The 16530-nt window shown below is 39.2% G+C and overlaps 1 protein-coding gene across 10 annotated transcripts in view; it reads left to right on the top strand.

Annotated features, from left to right (window-relative positions):
- ARHGAP6 (Rho GTPase activating protein 6) overlaps positions 1-16530 on the top strand; it is a 485604-nt gene that overhangs the window by 430191 nt on the left and 38883 nt on the right. For all 10 annotated transcript variants that reach the window (XM_059910658.1, XM_059910657.1, XM_059910659.1 and 7 more), the window contains 4 exons: positions 147-218; positions 6636-6892; positions 8915-9110; positions 14749-14804. In XM_059910658.1, coding sequence (XP_059766641.1) covers positions 147-218; positions 6636-6892; positions 8915-9110; positions 14749-14804 — 581 coding nt within the window. The remainder of the gene's footprint in view (positions 1-146; positions 219-6635; positions 6893-8914; positions 9111-14748; positions 14805-16530) is intronic.

Below are 16530 nucleotides of genomic sequence, written 5' to 3'. Positions count from 1 at the left end.
GTATTTTCAGGGCCATTACTCTGTTTAAAATGCCAAATTCTGAGTAAAGTGAGAAGTCATGCTTTTGCTCAAATGTAGTTATTCATAATGTAAAATGTCAGTTATATGCTTGTTTTTACAACTTTTCATTCTTTTAATGTTTACAGATGGACAAAAGCGAAAGAAATCTTTGAGAAAGAAACTGGATTCACTAGGGAAGGAGAAAAACAAAGACAGAGGTAAAGGACAGAATGAACTAAAGCAAATGCATCTCCCGTGGAGCCTAATGGTTGAATTTGGTAGGGTTTTTGAATTGCATTGATTTATGTGGTTCAACTCTATTATGTAAACTGGATTTCTACGATGGAATGTCATTGAAGGCTGTTGGAGTGGCCCTGTACTGAACTGATGAGTTCAACTGGTTTGAGCAAAATGTGATTTCTGCCAAGTTTATGGTTCCAATTATGATGCTAGCCAATCAGCAATGCATAAGGAAAACCGGGTTGAGCAGCCATGGATAGCATCTCTAACGCTAACCAGCTGTCTGGCAAATCCAGATAGTTAGGCAGGGCTAGTTGAATGAGAAAGAGTTTGGATCCCCCCACCATGACTACTGGAAAGAAACGGTCTCACCCTCGTGGCTACTGAAGATGGGACATTCTCAGCATTGTAATGTTAGATCACAGCACGCTTATTTTTTTGCCCTGTGTGTTTTGGGAATTGTTGACTCTCTTCATACTGTCCCCTTCTGTATCTATTTAGGAAACCGATAGTTTAGCCATTCTTTCAGAGGTATTTGTGGTCATTTTTAACTAATATTCATTGAGCCTGCATAATGGGCAACCGGGCCCCATTAACCCAGTACATCTTTTTGTGGCTTGTTTTTATGGTTTCATATGAAATGACTGCTGAATGGTGCGGTCATATGAATGTATTTCCATTTTATATGACATAGGGAATGAGTGTAGAGTCAGGAAAGCCATATATCTCACCTTGGAGTTCTTTTATCTAATGATCGAATTTCTGCTTGAAAAGTAATGAAAGGCAATGAAACTGAAGGTATAAAAATAAATGCATTGTGATAAGTATTAGACAAGACCTAGACACACCATTGATCTGAGACTCTACACCCGTATCTTGAACTGTGCCTAAAGGGTCATGACATCTGGTTCTTGGACTAAAAAGAGATGAAAGAATTCTAAAGACTGGAAAGCCAATGTTTTACTTCCCTTAGAGCATGATTTCTGAACCTTGGGACTATTGACATTTTAGACTGGATAATTATTTTTTGTGGAGGCCGTTCTGTACATTGTCTGAGATGTTTAATAGCATCCCTGGTCTCTACCACTAGATGCCAGTAGCACCGCCCCCAACCAAAATATCTCCAGACATTTCAAATGTTTACCTCAAACTGAAGAAAAGGACATGAAAATGTCAGTGATCCCTACCCCTGACTACATAGCAGAATAATTTTTGAAACCTTTAAAAATTCCAGTGCCCGGACCCCCACCCCAGAAAATCTGATCCCGTTGGTCTGTAGGGGTACTGAGCATGAGTAATGTTATAAACTACTAATGTGCACCTTCTAAGATGAGAACTCTGGTCCATAGTAACCAGTATACTCCCCAGGGCACCTTCTACCACAGGAGAATCTACTGCTGGCATAATGAATGCAAAAGGCATTAACTCTTGTCCAGCTACCTATCATTGTCTGATAAATTGTATTGTATTTAATTGGTTCATGTGTTCTTACCCTTATTTTTTAAAAGGAACATTAGTAGCCAGCGTAGCTTTATTAAACTAGAGTTTTTACTCGTTCTGTTCCTGCCATGGACCATGTTTATCTCGTGAGATTAGAGAATTTGTGAGAATTCTCAGTGTTTATAGAGTTATTAAAGGGATCATTCAGACTGATATTAGTAATGTGTTATCTTTAAAGTTGTTTATTCTAGGATGAAGATAATGGTACTAGGATCTGAATACTCATGATGTAGACTTGAGATGATTCTTCAGAAGTGCCCATTCCGGCTAAACTAAGCACGATGAGCATTTTTTGCAGATGTTTGAATTCCCTCAACAGAGGGAGATGTATGTGTGCTTGCTTATGTAAGAAAACAGCAGGAAGTAAGGGTAGGGCAGGAAGGGCCAGGGGAAGTAATCAACCACTATGCACTGGACTATTATACATTTTTTAGACCAAATCATATTTATATATTATATAGGCTAAGTGAAAACTTGGCAGTGTTCTATAAGATTGCACAGGGGTGCTGGCTGGGAAAAGGAAGGCAGGTCCTGGTGGTTCCAAAGAAAAAACACATCACCCATCCAACTAAGGAGAAAAATATCAGGATTTATGGCAACAGAGGTTTTTTTTTAATATAGCTTTGATAGTTAAAAAGATGATGTCCTAGGCTTAAATGAAGCTTAATTACATGGCATCTTTTCCAAACATAAAGTCCTGTGTGCGTCCACACATCCATTACATGGATGTCTTGGGAACCCGGGTGTGATGAGGCAGTGTGCAGGTCTCGCATAGTTGTGATCAGTTCACATTGTTTTCTTCCGTTTGAATATTAGCATTGGGGTTCATAACAGCTGCACATGTGAAAAATGACAATCATTTGAATCCAAGAGTAAAAGAAGGAAAACAGGAAATTCTAGATGACTTCTTGGGTTAGGTCATCTAAAAATAAATAGGAGCAGCTTTTTAGAATCGAATTGCTCTCCCAATAAAGCGATTCATTAAATGTTTGATATGCTGCTATATTAATTGATTCAATCAGAATGAATCATGTCCTGTGTTTTATTTAATTGCCTTAACATAATATACAGCAGATCATGTGACACTTCTGTGTCCCTCCTGCCACTTAAGCAGTGCCCATATGACTTTTGATTTCCATAGAGAAAGTAATTCAGGATTGATGCTGGTTCAGAAAACATATTTTCATACAGAATAGTTCCAGGTTCTTCATTTCTCTTAGTTAAATTACTTGGCATCCAAAAAGTATTTTTTAAACTTTCAGAACTTCAGAAAATTTCTTTCTTGTGTCAAAAAGAATCACTTTTGGGGAAAGGTTTTTAAATGGCTACTTTGTGCCAATTAATGTGGTTCCTAATCAGAGCACAAGGGAAATAGGTTTTACTGTGGCCTAAGTCTGAGAACTAGGTCCCCTCTCTACAGGATATTTTCAGATGATGAAATGTTTATCAACATAAACTCTGGTGATAGTTCAGGCCTAGCACCTTTCTTTATGCTGAAATTATATCATGCCATGTTTTATTGTTCCTCACTGTCTAAATGGGTTAATATATGTGAGTTGTGAAGTAGCACTACATAGGAATAGTTGATACAACTTTATTTTGTGTCATGTTAAATAACAGTAGAAACATCAAGTATCAGTTATCACTCTTTAGAAATTCTCAAAGAAAATGTATTGAGTGCTGTTACTGGAGATGAGAGAAACAGGGGGAGTGTGATTCCAGGGAAGAGTAGGAGGGGCCGCCTCACACAGGACTGTGGGGGCCGCAGCACAACTTCTGGTCTGCACGCTAAGAACATTGAGACGCCATCAAAGTGAATTAAGGATGGGGTGGCTGAATGGTGTCTTTAAATGGATTGCCGCTAAATGGATTGCCACACTGCAGTGTAAAACATGAACTTGGGGTTGGGGGGGTGAGACCACGGTGGAGGAAGGAAGCCTGATTCCAGGGGCCGAATCACTTCTGGTGAGGATAGGTCCAGGATGGGACCGAGGGGGTTGGTGAAAAAGGTAGCTTGCAGGAAAAAGTAAGAGGAGAGGAGAAAGTCAAGGAGATGTGAGGACAGCGAATCAGACGGGTCACTTGGGTAGACATCCACGTCACCCGGGATGATGGTAGATGGGGGTTCTGACTGTGATGATAGAAGATAGCAATGAGCGGGGAGCAGGGGAAGCTTGCAGTAGCACCAGGTTTCTGCCACACAGCGGGAGGGGGAGGATCTGGAAGCTGAAGCAGGGAGCTGAGCGACCAGCACACCACCTCCTGGCCCTGAGGGTCATGGGGAGGGAGCAGAGACAGCCTCTACCAATGAGCACAGCAGGGGATGCAGTCTCCTTAGTAAACACATACTATAGATTATAACATGATACCCACAGTCCCTGGGCCCAGAACACTGAGTCTTGGGTAATATTTTTATGGTTTTAAAAACCCATTATCAAGTTTATTAGCTGCTATCAACACAGAGGCTGTAGGTTCCCTTCTCCTCCCCAACAGAAGAGCTTTGAACCCACAGATAAGCATGTGTGCCCAACACTTTATTTACACGGAAAGGAGGGTTTTGCTCAACAGGCTTGGGCTGAGTCCTCAATTTCACAATACCCATATTTTGAGAAGCAATCACATTCAAGGAACCCTGCCTAGAATTTTCCAGGGACTAGACACTGTGACACAAGTTTAGAGCATAGAGAGATCTGTCTCCTTTCTGAAGCTTGTGAGAGAGTTATCTGGAGAAAGCAGTGAGAAACTAAAGAGACTAGATCAAAACACTACCACTGAAAGAATAAATAAACTCAGCCAGGAAAGAAAGCCTATTAGAGAAAAGCAGAAATAAGAAAAGATAAATAAAAGAGTCATTTGGGGAGAATGACTTCATGTATTCCATCTGTTTAATTTCTATTCAGTTATTCCAATTTACAAGTAGAGAGGCAGACTTTTAGATATTAAAAATGACAGATACCAAAGGAAACCATCTTGCTTCTTTTTTCCAAGGATATTACAGATCTCTAGCCGAGTCTGGTTGGTTTCCTTTATGTGGAAAAAATGTCTAGGAGAGGAATCAATAGTCCTCATGTCACATTAAATCCCTGCTCTGAGTATGCCTACTTGAGCAGACACAGGTCACTTGATACATTTATCAATGTCCTTTCTGCTAGCATTACCCACCAACAGTTTTTATATATTCCAAGTAGCTATCAGCCTTGCCATACGCATGTTCCTAGATTTGCCCCAAGCTTTTTGAAGGAAGACTATTTGATTATTCCCATAGACAAGATAGCACTGATTTACACAATAAATCCTGAGGTGTCCCCTTTGGTTTCTAATTTTGCTAGTAGTGGAAATGACCTTTTATCAGTAGTGAGTATTGGATCTTGCTACACTGTCCACATTGATCCCTCAAAACAAATGCCTAAATTGTTTTTTGCATTAACGTATGCTGACTAGTTAACAAACTTATAGAGGATGATAAACATCCTCTGAAAAATCCCGAAATGCTGAAGTTTTGATTTTTCACTTCAAAATGAGTTGCATGTTTTGATAGAACAAGAGGTTCAGGCTTTTCAAGTGCCATTTCTGCTTTTAATGCAGACTTGACTATTAGCCCAGGGATGTTCAAAATGTTGCCGTGGATCAAAGAGGAAAACCTTTTAGAGCCTCTTTCCACCTGATTTAATGTTAGCTTTTTCAACCTTAGAATTGTTTTCCCTTGCTCATTCTGGTTTTATTCATAAGGGTTATAAAAACAAGGGAGAGGCTAGACTCCAGCTTTCTGCTGCTAGGAGATGTAATTTTGGGTCTCAAAGAAATAATGCATTTAATATAATTATTAATGCTTTTCAGCATGAATTTAAAATGTTACCAATAAAATGCCTGGCCCTAAGGATCAACGTGCTTACAATGTACATGTATACAAGTGGATTTACTATAGAGATCCAGAATGCAATTGTGTGTATATCTCCAAATAAAGCCGTAGATTTCTGCATTATGCTCCTTCCCCAAAACTGTCCTTACTAGAGGATTTAATAAATTATATTCTGGGCCCTTCACCGGATATTTAGTGGTGAGAATCCACTTCTGCATGTGGCCAGGAGAATGGCTTGAGTGTAGATCATGAGGGTGACAGCCCTAACCCAGCAACTGGAGGCAGCATGTGGGCACAAAGAACACAAAGAAAAGAAGAACAAACTTATTCCCAAGCTGCTCCTCTGTCTCCTGAGTTGTCATTTCACATGTTGGAACCTCTTTGAGAACCTCAAAGTGTAGCCACTTACCTGAATTTCAGTAATTTTTGGCACCTCTCTCTTACACACATGATAGACACAATTACAATTATTTACATATCCGATTCTCCACTCTCCCACCTCACCCCACACTCTGAACGCTTCAAGAGCGAGGACTGGACCTTCTGTAAGCTTTGTACTCCCCACTGCGTACCTTGACACGGCACATAGTAGGTATTAGTAAGTGACAGTTGAATGAATGTATACACACAGTCTTCTCAGGCCTTGTAAGCTTCGGGGCCTCTTGAGACATCAATCAAAGACACATTTTGTAAAACCGTTTACTCATGAGGATGAAGTATTATGTTCATCCTATCAAAAAATGTCGCCTGTCTCTATAAAGTTATTTCCTTTAAACATACTTGAGATACGTCGAGAAAAACTCGAGGCTTAGATTTTTAAAACCCATGCTCTTTATACATACTAGCTTTCTTTACTGAGATAGAAACTTCAGCCACTCTGACAAACTCAAAAGTCATCTCCATATAGATCGATGGATGAATCAATTCTTCAGAAAACAGTCGTTTGAATATGTCTGCCCTTTGATCTGCAACATGACTGAGAGTCTTCCCTGGGGCAGTCTTTCTCTGAAAGTGAATGTTTGTTTTCTGATTCCAGAGTTCATCCCACAGGCGTTTGGAATGCCCTTATCCCAAGTCATCGCAAACGACCGGGCCTATAAACTCAAGCAGGACTCGCAGAGGGACGAACAGAAGGTTGCATCCGATTTTGTGGCCTCACTCCTCCCATTTGGAAACAAAAGACAAAACAAAGAACTCTCAAGCAGCAACTCATCTCTCAGCTCCACCTCGGAAACACCAAATGAGTCAACGTCCCCCAATACCCCGGAGCCGGCTCCTCGGGCCAGGAGGAGGGTGAGTTGGCCAGTGTTTTCTCTGACCCCGATGTCAGGACAACGGAAGAGTTCTAAGGTTATTCTCTGAGTCTTGGCTCATGTGAAAACTGCAAATGCAGTTTGTGTCCAGGTATCTGTCAACAACCCCATTCAGGGAGAACTTGCACTGGCCCCGAGGCACCTGACCCACCCCTCCCAGCCTTTCCCTGACCCCTTTCAAAGATATTGGGTGCCTCTCCTTGCTTACCCGTGATATCCAGAACATTCTACAACATCACCACCGACCCTACTCTAGTGTAACCTTCTGTTGTGTTACCAGAATTTCCCATGAGACTTTGAGGCTTGAGGGCAGGGCCAGGTGTTTTTGTTAATCTCTTCATCTCATCCAAGAACTATGCCGGGCCGAGTGAATTTGCTGCTGGTCTTCATAAGCAATGAGATTTTTTTTTTACCAACGGAACATGGTTTTTTTCTCAAACATAACTGTAGAAACACACACACACACACACACACACACACACACATGTCCTCTTTCATTCAATATTGTAATCATATGGTACCATTTATTGAGTGAGTACTATGTTCCAGGCACTGTGCTATTATTTGGCATTTCAAATTTCACATTTCAATCCAGGAAAGCTGAGTGTCCAGGCAAATTGGTTGGTGAGTAGCTGAGTCAGGTGATAAGCATCTCTGAAACTTCCTAGGTCACTGGGAGATCTTTCCTTTGCCTTTCACCTGAAGGCCCAAATCTTTGCCACCTCCAGCCATTGACTACTGCCCTAGTTAAAACCTGAGGCACTTCCCAGTTAAAATCCGCAGTTCTCAATCAGCCTCCAACATTTAGAACCTCTCCAAGACTCAGGGGCACCTGAGCCACCCACCACTGTTTTCGGGGATTCACTGTGTTTAAAGCTGAAGAAATGACAACATAATGGAATATTTGAATTTGCGTGACAGAATTGTTCTTCCAACGCTGGCATAGTCTCTCAGACTGTTTACATCAGCCTATATGGCAATGACACCAAAATGCCACATATGAGCTTTCTGAGAATCTAGAGCCCAGGCCGTGGGCCTCCCAAATGCCCTCCCCTCTGGCCAGGCCTTGCTAGCAGCCAACTTCCTCCTCTATGCTTCATCAAAGGGCGGGTGGCCATACAGACATGAGTGGTGCCCTGCACCCTTACCCTCAGCCTTTACCATTCCTAGCGTGCCAGCCCTCCTTCCACCTGTCATTACCTCATCTCTTGACTGGGGGCTTTCTCTGATGGCCAGAGGCACCCACCCATAGAGATGACAGGCTGCAAGTAGCAAGGCGTTAATGTCACCTCCCTACCCCTACCAGAAGTTGTCTTTAATCAATGACTCTCGAGACTCGTGGTATAAATACCCCAACTTCCTTACTCCTTAGCAGGAATAGCTCTGAGGTGCATGATCTACACGGTCTCCCAGGTCCCCAGGGCAACTGGGCTCCAGCGGCCCACAGGCTTGTCACAGGCTTGGTGATGCTCCCTTCATTAGCTGCCTTCACTTCCCTTTCTCATTTCCCCACTTCCCTACAGCTGTCTCCTGGGACTATTCCCCTAATAAAGTTCATTGTGTCACGTCTTGGGGGAAACCAAACTAAGACTGTTTATGGAATCCTCCTATTTTAAAATCTACTTTCGAGAGTTGAGTTATTATTATCTTTTTTTCACAAGAGTTCTCTGACTTTACCTCATTCGTCAAGTATGTGATTTTTTTCTTGTTTCAAGGAATGAAGTGGTTGGGTCAAAATATTTTAATTGTATGTTTGCCATCTCTTGTCTTCCATTTGGAAAAAGTTGTCTATTGTTGAAATTGTAAATGTCATTACCTAACCCTGTGTTGCAGAGGTTTCCTAACCTTTTTTCCTTTTAAAATACAAACCGCACAATTAAACAGTATTATTTCGAGTGTGATAAATAGTCGTGGGCAAAAGGATTTATTGGATGGCATTGGGGGAAGCAGTTTTTATTTTCTCCATCTGCATTCTGTGTTCATGTCTGTGTATAATTTGCAGGGTGCAATGTCAGTGGATTCTATCACCGATCTTGATGACAATCAGTCTCGACTGCTAGAAGCGTTACAACTCTCCTTGCCTGCCGAGGCTCAAAATAAAAAAGAAAAAGCCAGAGATAAGAAACTCAGTCTGAATCCCATTTACAGACAGGTCCCCAGGCTGGTGGACAGCTGCTGTCAACATCTAGAAAAACATGGTAAGCAGACTTGTTTGTCAGCAGTCAAGTACTAAAGACTTTCATGTATTCAGGCATCATTCATTCAAGCACCCGATTTCAATTCTATGTTCATTCGATCAGGCTCTAGGCCGAAATTTCCTTTGCAAAGAAAATTTACAAATATGAGGGTTTGCTTAACCCCAGTAGGGCTAAACAAGATTTGGGGTGGCGGGAATCAACTTGATGGTATTCAGACTCCCCAGCCCTAAAGAGTCCTCAGAAGTGACCCTGGAGATCAAGGAATTGAGGGGAGGGCAAGGTCTGTTGGGCTGGGACTATCCTCAGGACCCCCTTCAAACAAAGCAGAGCCACTTTTATCTTTCTTATACATTGAGGTTACTCAAGGCTTCCTTTAAAAAATAATAGTCTAGCTTCTTACAGAAAAAAATAAAGATTAGAAAACCATTCCTTAAGTGAATAGAAAATACACAGTTTTGGACAATAGGTTTCTATATTGCTCTTTGCATTTTTGTGGAAAGCTGTCCACTTAAAATTTCTTCATAGTGACCCTTTTGGAAACTCAGTTCCACTTAATATGCTGACTTTAAAACAATGTACAGTTCTTTAAAATTTTTGCTGAACTTTAGACTTTTGGCTCATCAAACAGCCATGTCTACGATCTGAATTTGTTTGCTATAATGTTAGCATGCATTTTATGGACATGAGAAGAGTTTATAATTGCTTCTTTTTTCCACTTTAATTGAGAAATAATTGACATACATCACTGTAATTGCTTTTTTACTATAAAGATAATATACACATCATAATAGAGATAAAAAAGAAACAGAAAAGCAAATTCTGAGGCTATCATATAGACATAACTACTCTTAACATTCCCATCTATTTCTTTCTAATAAAAGTGGGACTTTATAAAAATTACTAGGATATGTCCAGGTCTCTTAATCAATTCATTATATATGGAAATCACTAGATAACATATGGGTGACTTAATATAATTAATATGTATTGAAACTTTGTTTATACAAAATTTTAATATGTATATGTATGTGTATGAGTGTACATTCTTATCTGTCTCTTCTCCTTGGAAAGTAAACTGGACATCAATAAAAATATCTTAGACATTTTGAATTCCCAATACTTAGTATCATGATAACACAATGTAAATGTTTCAATCAGTTATTACTTGAACAGAATTATTTTTCAAAATAGCTTAGCAACTAAAGAGTTCTTTAGTTGCTTTTAGCACCTAAAGAATTTACCTGAATATTTAAATTCAGCCTAAACTTTACTACGAGGTAGAAAAAGTGACTCATACTTTTATAATTATAATTTTTCCCTATAAAGAATGTAGAGAGTGAACTGTAGCACTATAAAGAATTCTAGACGAGAAAATTCTACTCTAACCATGCAAAAATGCAGTGCCAGGTTGAGTAACTGCTTTTGTGAAAGAAAACTTGGCATGTCTTTGTATTTTCTTTTTGAAAATAAATTTTCATGAATTATAATTTGTAAAATAGCATTTCCTTTAAGATTACTAAAAAAGAGGGAAGTTCACTTTTTTGGGGGGGTGCGGGGGAAATAGTTACAATGCAGTTTAGGGCCTAAAGGAAAGAAGATAACCTACATGATCTTTCAAGGACCTGATTCTGTTCCGAGTTTCCATGATGTTTAGACCAAACGGCTCTGGAAAAATGAGAGATAGGTTCAAATTCAAACAGATATTAATCTTGGTCACTTTAAACCAATGAAAAAAGAGCAAATTTCAAAAACAATTCTTTTGTAAGACTTTATTTGCCAGTGTTTGAAATGGGTAGCAGAGAGTTTGATTCACTTTAGCTTTGTAGACATTTGTCAAAGACCTTTTCATTCTCTCCCAAATTGGTCTTGGACACACACACACAAAAACAAAACAAAACAAAACAGAGAGAGAGAGAGAAACAAACAAAAAAATTGGTCTTGGACAGTTATCTTGACTCCATCTATATATTCGTGTACACCACCCTTCCTCACTTTTACTTCACCCAAATGCTTTCTCCACTATTAGGCCAAAATTCCTTAGGCATCCTTAATTTCCCCGAAGCACACATTTCAAACAAAAACAACAACAACAAGAAACAGACAATATAACAAAGAGTCAAACTCTCTTCTACTTAAAGGATTTAGGCTGATTTTAGGGTGGGGCCTCCTGCTTATGATGCCTGCCCTCATTACTTGAATTCCCTAAGCCTGAGATTCAGGTGCCCTGGTTCTAGTTTCCATTTCAGCTTCTGCCAAAAAGGAGAGAAAGGTGATCATATCCATTTCTGGCACAGGGTACAGCAAAGTCACATTTCTTTGCCAGATCTATGCCTTTTTTGATGGACACCTGTTTTTATCAGTGACTGTCTCAAGTCAAGGTAACTGAAGGCCTAGATTGTATCTTCTCTTTGAGGAAAACGACTCTAAGCCTTATGTCAGAGAATGGCATTGGCTGTCTGAAGGCTGTCATCTGCTCAACCTAAAATTAGTTAATTAATTAACTAATTAATTAATTTAGAAAACTTAAAACAGGTTATGATCAATTGATACATAGGAATTAATAGCAATCAATCACTAGCTAGTTATTTTTGAAATCACAGTCACTTTTACTGAGTGGAAAAGTACTATAATTGAGGAAATAATGACACAGAAATGGGCATTTCTGAACAGAATGGAGGAATTCAGGCAAAGGAATAGTCCCACCTGGGAAGAAAGTGCCCTTATGTGATATCTCACTTATGTAGAAATTTCAGCTATTTGGAAACCATCGGACCAACAAGAAAATAAATGCAGCCAAAATTAAAATTGCTAAGACCTACTATTATACTACAGTTTTCTGTTATGCACAAAAAGCCTCATTTAGTTCAGTTAGGGCCTATATCTCTATATATAATAGTAGATGCCAGCTACAATTCTAAGTATTTTATATGCATTAATTAATTGAATCACTGAACAACTTTTGAGGTGGATACTTATTATGCTCATTTTGTAGATGAAGAAATATAATTCTGTATTTGATTCTAATACCTTGATTATCCTGTTTTCAAGCTCCCAGAGAGGTAGAAGCAATAAGTTAGGCTGGGAGTTGGACTCAGTTATAAGGCAGACGAACTGATGGCAGCAACAAGGAAGGAACACAAGTCTTTTGAGAATAGATGCAAAGCAAAATTCCACCCAAGTGCAAAGCACCAAGATGTACTTATGCAAGTCAGCAATAACTAGCCTCTCAGCATGATTCTCTCAAATTATTCTGGAAATTCAGGATAACACTTATAAGATATAAAAGTGATAAACGGGATTTTTATGGATATTATCTTTTCTAACTGAAAAATTCTAGAAAACCAATTTTAAAAGTCTTATACACAATACACAATGTGGCAAGACCATAAAATAAATATACGAAAAGATATCCGTGTCTTATATAAGAGCAATAATAGGTTATGTACTATAACAATAAAATAATTCATTTATATTAATATCAAACGTATAGTTGCCTAGAATATCTGTAATAAGAAGTAAGAAACTTCTGTGACAAAAACTACAAAGCTAGAGGCTTCCGTGGTGGCCCAGTGGTTGAGAATCTGCCTGCCAATGCAGGGGACACGGGTTCGTGCCCTGGTCTGGGAAGATCCCACATGCCGCGGAGCAACTAGGCCCGTGAGCCACAATTACTGAGCCTGCGCGTCTGGAGCCTGTGCTCCGCAACAAGAGAGGCCGCGATAGTGAGAGGCCCACGCACCGCGATGAAGAGTGGCCCCCGCTTGCCACAACTAGAGAAAGCCCTCGCACAGAAACGAAGACCCAACACAGCCATAAATAAATAAATAAATAAATTTAAAAAAAAAAACTACAAAGCTTTACCAAGAAATATTTAGAAATTAAGAAATAAATTAAGATATCTACTTTGTTTCTGGATGGAAAGAAATAATGTTGTAAAGATTCCAATTCTTTCCAATATAATTATATATCGGACTAGTCAGAACTCTTTCTGTGGCAAGAGAGAAGAACCCAGATAAAAGCAGATTAAGCAAAGCAGCCCCCCAAATTCCTGTTTACATACTGGAAGTATGAATATTATATCTAGATTCAGGAACAGGTAGATTCAGGATGCAAATGATGCCATGAGAGCATGAGTCTGATTGCTGGAGTGTTGGCTATGTTTCATGGTCTGTTGACTGTCACACCAGCGCTCTTCATGTGGCTACAAGCCGCCACTGGCAGCTGCAATCTGGCATTACCCTTGTAACTGATTATCCCAAAGGAAGAGAAAATGAGCCACCAATGAAACAATAAACGTAGGCGATGATCATCAGTGGCAGTGATTAATGGCTTGCATAGGAAAGGAGAGTCATTCAGACATTCTGTGCCACCTTAAGGAAGTGCATAATACCTCTTGTGAAGTCTTCTTGCCCCAAAATTCAAACCTGAATCAGAGAAAACTCTGGCTCTAACTATCTCTTTAGAGGAAATAAAGGGGAGAAAGGAACACATAAATGACACCACAGAGTGTCTACATCCAGGCAGTGGGAAAATCTACAGTGGGAAATCAATGCTATTTCTTCATCAAACCAATTACGACGAAATCATATAAACAGAGAGGGGGAAACAAGCCCATTAAGAGACTACAAGGCACGCCAGCCTATCACAGTTTGTGAACCTTATGTGAACGTTGACTGGATATTTAATGATATTAAGGAACTATTGTTGAAATTTCTAATTTGTGATAGATAATGTTTCTTTTAAGAGACCTAATTTTTTAGAGCAAGGTTTCTCAACCTTGGCACTACTGACATTTGGGGCTGGATAACTCTTTTTCATGCATTGGCCCCATAATCCCACTTCTAGGACATGATCTTAAGAGAATCAGAAATGTAAACTGAGACCTATGTACAAAGTTGTTCCTAGTAGGGCGAGTTATGGTATCAAAACAAGTGCATATATGTTGCGGGGAGCTATATTGTCGCTCAGAGGAGAATATGAAGTGAATTGTGGCACGTTCATGCAATAGAGCATTTTGTATCCATTTTAAATGACATTGACACAGAATTTTTACTGGCATAAAAAATTCTTGTGGCATAATATTGAGTAAAAGCAGCAGCATTCTACCCCCCAAATTTTTTTTTCATGGAGAAAAGACTGGATAGAAATAAACCAAAATATTAAGTCATTACTTCTGCATCAGGTATTTTTTAAAGTATATTATTTTTTACATTTTTCTGCACCTTATAGATTTTCTCGAATAAGTACATGTTTTAACTATGATCAGTAAAACAAGAAATATCTATTTTAAAATTGATAAAGGGCTGGAAATTCATAGAAAATTCATGTTTATTCTGAATGATGAAGAAAATGTTACATTATTTTTTTCATATGGAGAAAGTGTGGAAATACATAATAACACAAGAAGATTTTTTCATCAGAAACATTTAACGTAAAATGATCCTGGTACTTTCAGGGCTAACCTCTAGGTACCTGGTGAATCTAGTGTAGGATAAATAAGCATTAGTGCACGCTGGCAAGTTACTATATTGCCCTGCATGTTGCAGCGTGGTGCTGGCATTCCCTTTTATATCTATTTTGATTTCCTCCAGTTTCAAGCCACAAAACAGGACTGATGATTTTGTTTGCTTATTTGCAGGCCTCCAGACAGTGGGGATATTCCGAGTTGGAAGCTCAAAAAAGAGAGTGAGACAAGTAAGTGAAAAGTGAAGATTATATTGTATGTTTCACCTGGCTTTTAGTTGAATTACGTCGTGCGAAGTTCAAGCTTATGCAAATTCATTTCTGAATATCTTTTCTGTACCCTCCCACCTATTATAGTATAATTGAGTCCCAAGAAGTAAAAGGCAACAACTCAGAAAGGTTGTGAAAGAGTTAGGATCATACAGCTGAAAGCAAAACATCTGGACGTGCCCACAGCATGTACAGCCAAATGAAACTAATTTATAAACATCTTATTGACACTGTAAATGTAGGAGATTCGGAGAGTACCTGATCAGTAAGTGATAATAAATAGAAAACCATTGTACAGCACCCGTTTTTACTAAAATACGATATGAGTAATGCCATTAATATCTCTTCTTTTAAAATACTATGTTTATAGCTTTACTTTCTCAAAAATAAATAATTCGTATTACTTTTCTGTGGTACCGTTGATTCCCCAATTCATTTTCCATGTGGGGACCGTACCCCTCAGTTTCCTTCTGCACTTTGCAGCATTCTTGCAAAAGAAGTTTGATATGAGAGCTTCAGGAATAGGTTCCTATGATCAGACAGGTATCTGTGCTCATGACGGCTTCATAAAAGGGAAACCATCCTTTGAGAAAAGAATTCATTTGTTGGCTAAAAGAAAATTAAAATGTTATTTTCCCTCTGTTGGTGCCAACAGAAAGAAGTAAGGAACCCAGCAATTCAAAAATGAAGCCAAATGAAAATAATTTTTAGTTGGATGAAGCTGAAGAAACGATATTTGTTCATATTATTGAAACTAACTGAAATAAATGTCTCCTCATAATGTCTTTCTTTTTTTGTCAAGACAAAAGGGGTTTTCAAAAGAAGTATGTTTTCTGTTTGGTTGGTTGGTTGGTTTTATTTGTAATAGTCACATAAGATACTGTTGAACATTTAACATTTCACAATAGGATTAGCAGGAAGAAAGATAGCATAGTAATAACATTTCTTAGGCCTCTCACCTGTGCAGAATTGCAAAATATTTTCATCAACGTTATCTCGTTGAATCCGCCAACTGGCTGGGAGACAAGCCCCTTTCACCCACTTCTTCTGAGGCTTAGAGAGATTAAGAAATTTAATTCAAGATCACACAGTTTAGACCAAGCTCTTCCCATGATCTGTTCTTTCTGCATGTGTGTGTGTGTGTGTGTGTGTGTGTGTGTGTGTCTGTGTGTGTCTGTGTGTGCATGTGCACTCAGAAGAAAAACATGGTGTGTTTAGATGATCACGATTAGGAGTGGTGCTGATGGGAGCCTTCTTCATTCTGGCTGCCCGATGCACACTAAGGATGAGTTGCCTGGAATTGATGCGCGATTCGGGACAGCAACAGGCATTCTCGTCAGGTGGCGAGGTGGCTAGTGACAGAAATTATTCCTCAGTTATATCTGGATCCACTAAAGGGAAAACCTTTGCATGGAGATTTACTTAAGGATTCTCAAAAATATATATGGAATTAGTGGTTAGATTGCAAGTGTGAAATATGCTCTAACTCACCGTTTGATCTTGTTATATCACTTCTTAGCAGCCTACACTTTTTCTTGAGAACAATTGTCACAGTATAAAGAGCTAATTAATCATTGGTGGGATTACCAGTTTATCACCTGTCTGTCAGCCTGAGAGCTGGAGGAGGGGAAGGGCTTTGCCTCTTTACTCATCACCGTATTTTGAGGACCTGTAACAAGGCCGGGTA

This window comes from Balaenoptera ricei, chromosome X, assembly GCF_028023285.1.
Source record: "Balaenoptera ricei isolate mBalRic1 chromosome X, mBalRic1.hap2, whole genome shotgun sequence".
NCBI lineage: Eukaryota > Metazoa > Chordata > Mammalia > Artiodactyla > Balaenopteridae > Balaenoptera > Balaenoptera ricei.
This window is presented reverse-complemented; position numbering and strand designations above follow the sequence as displayed.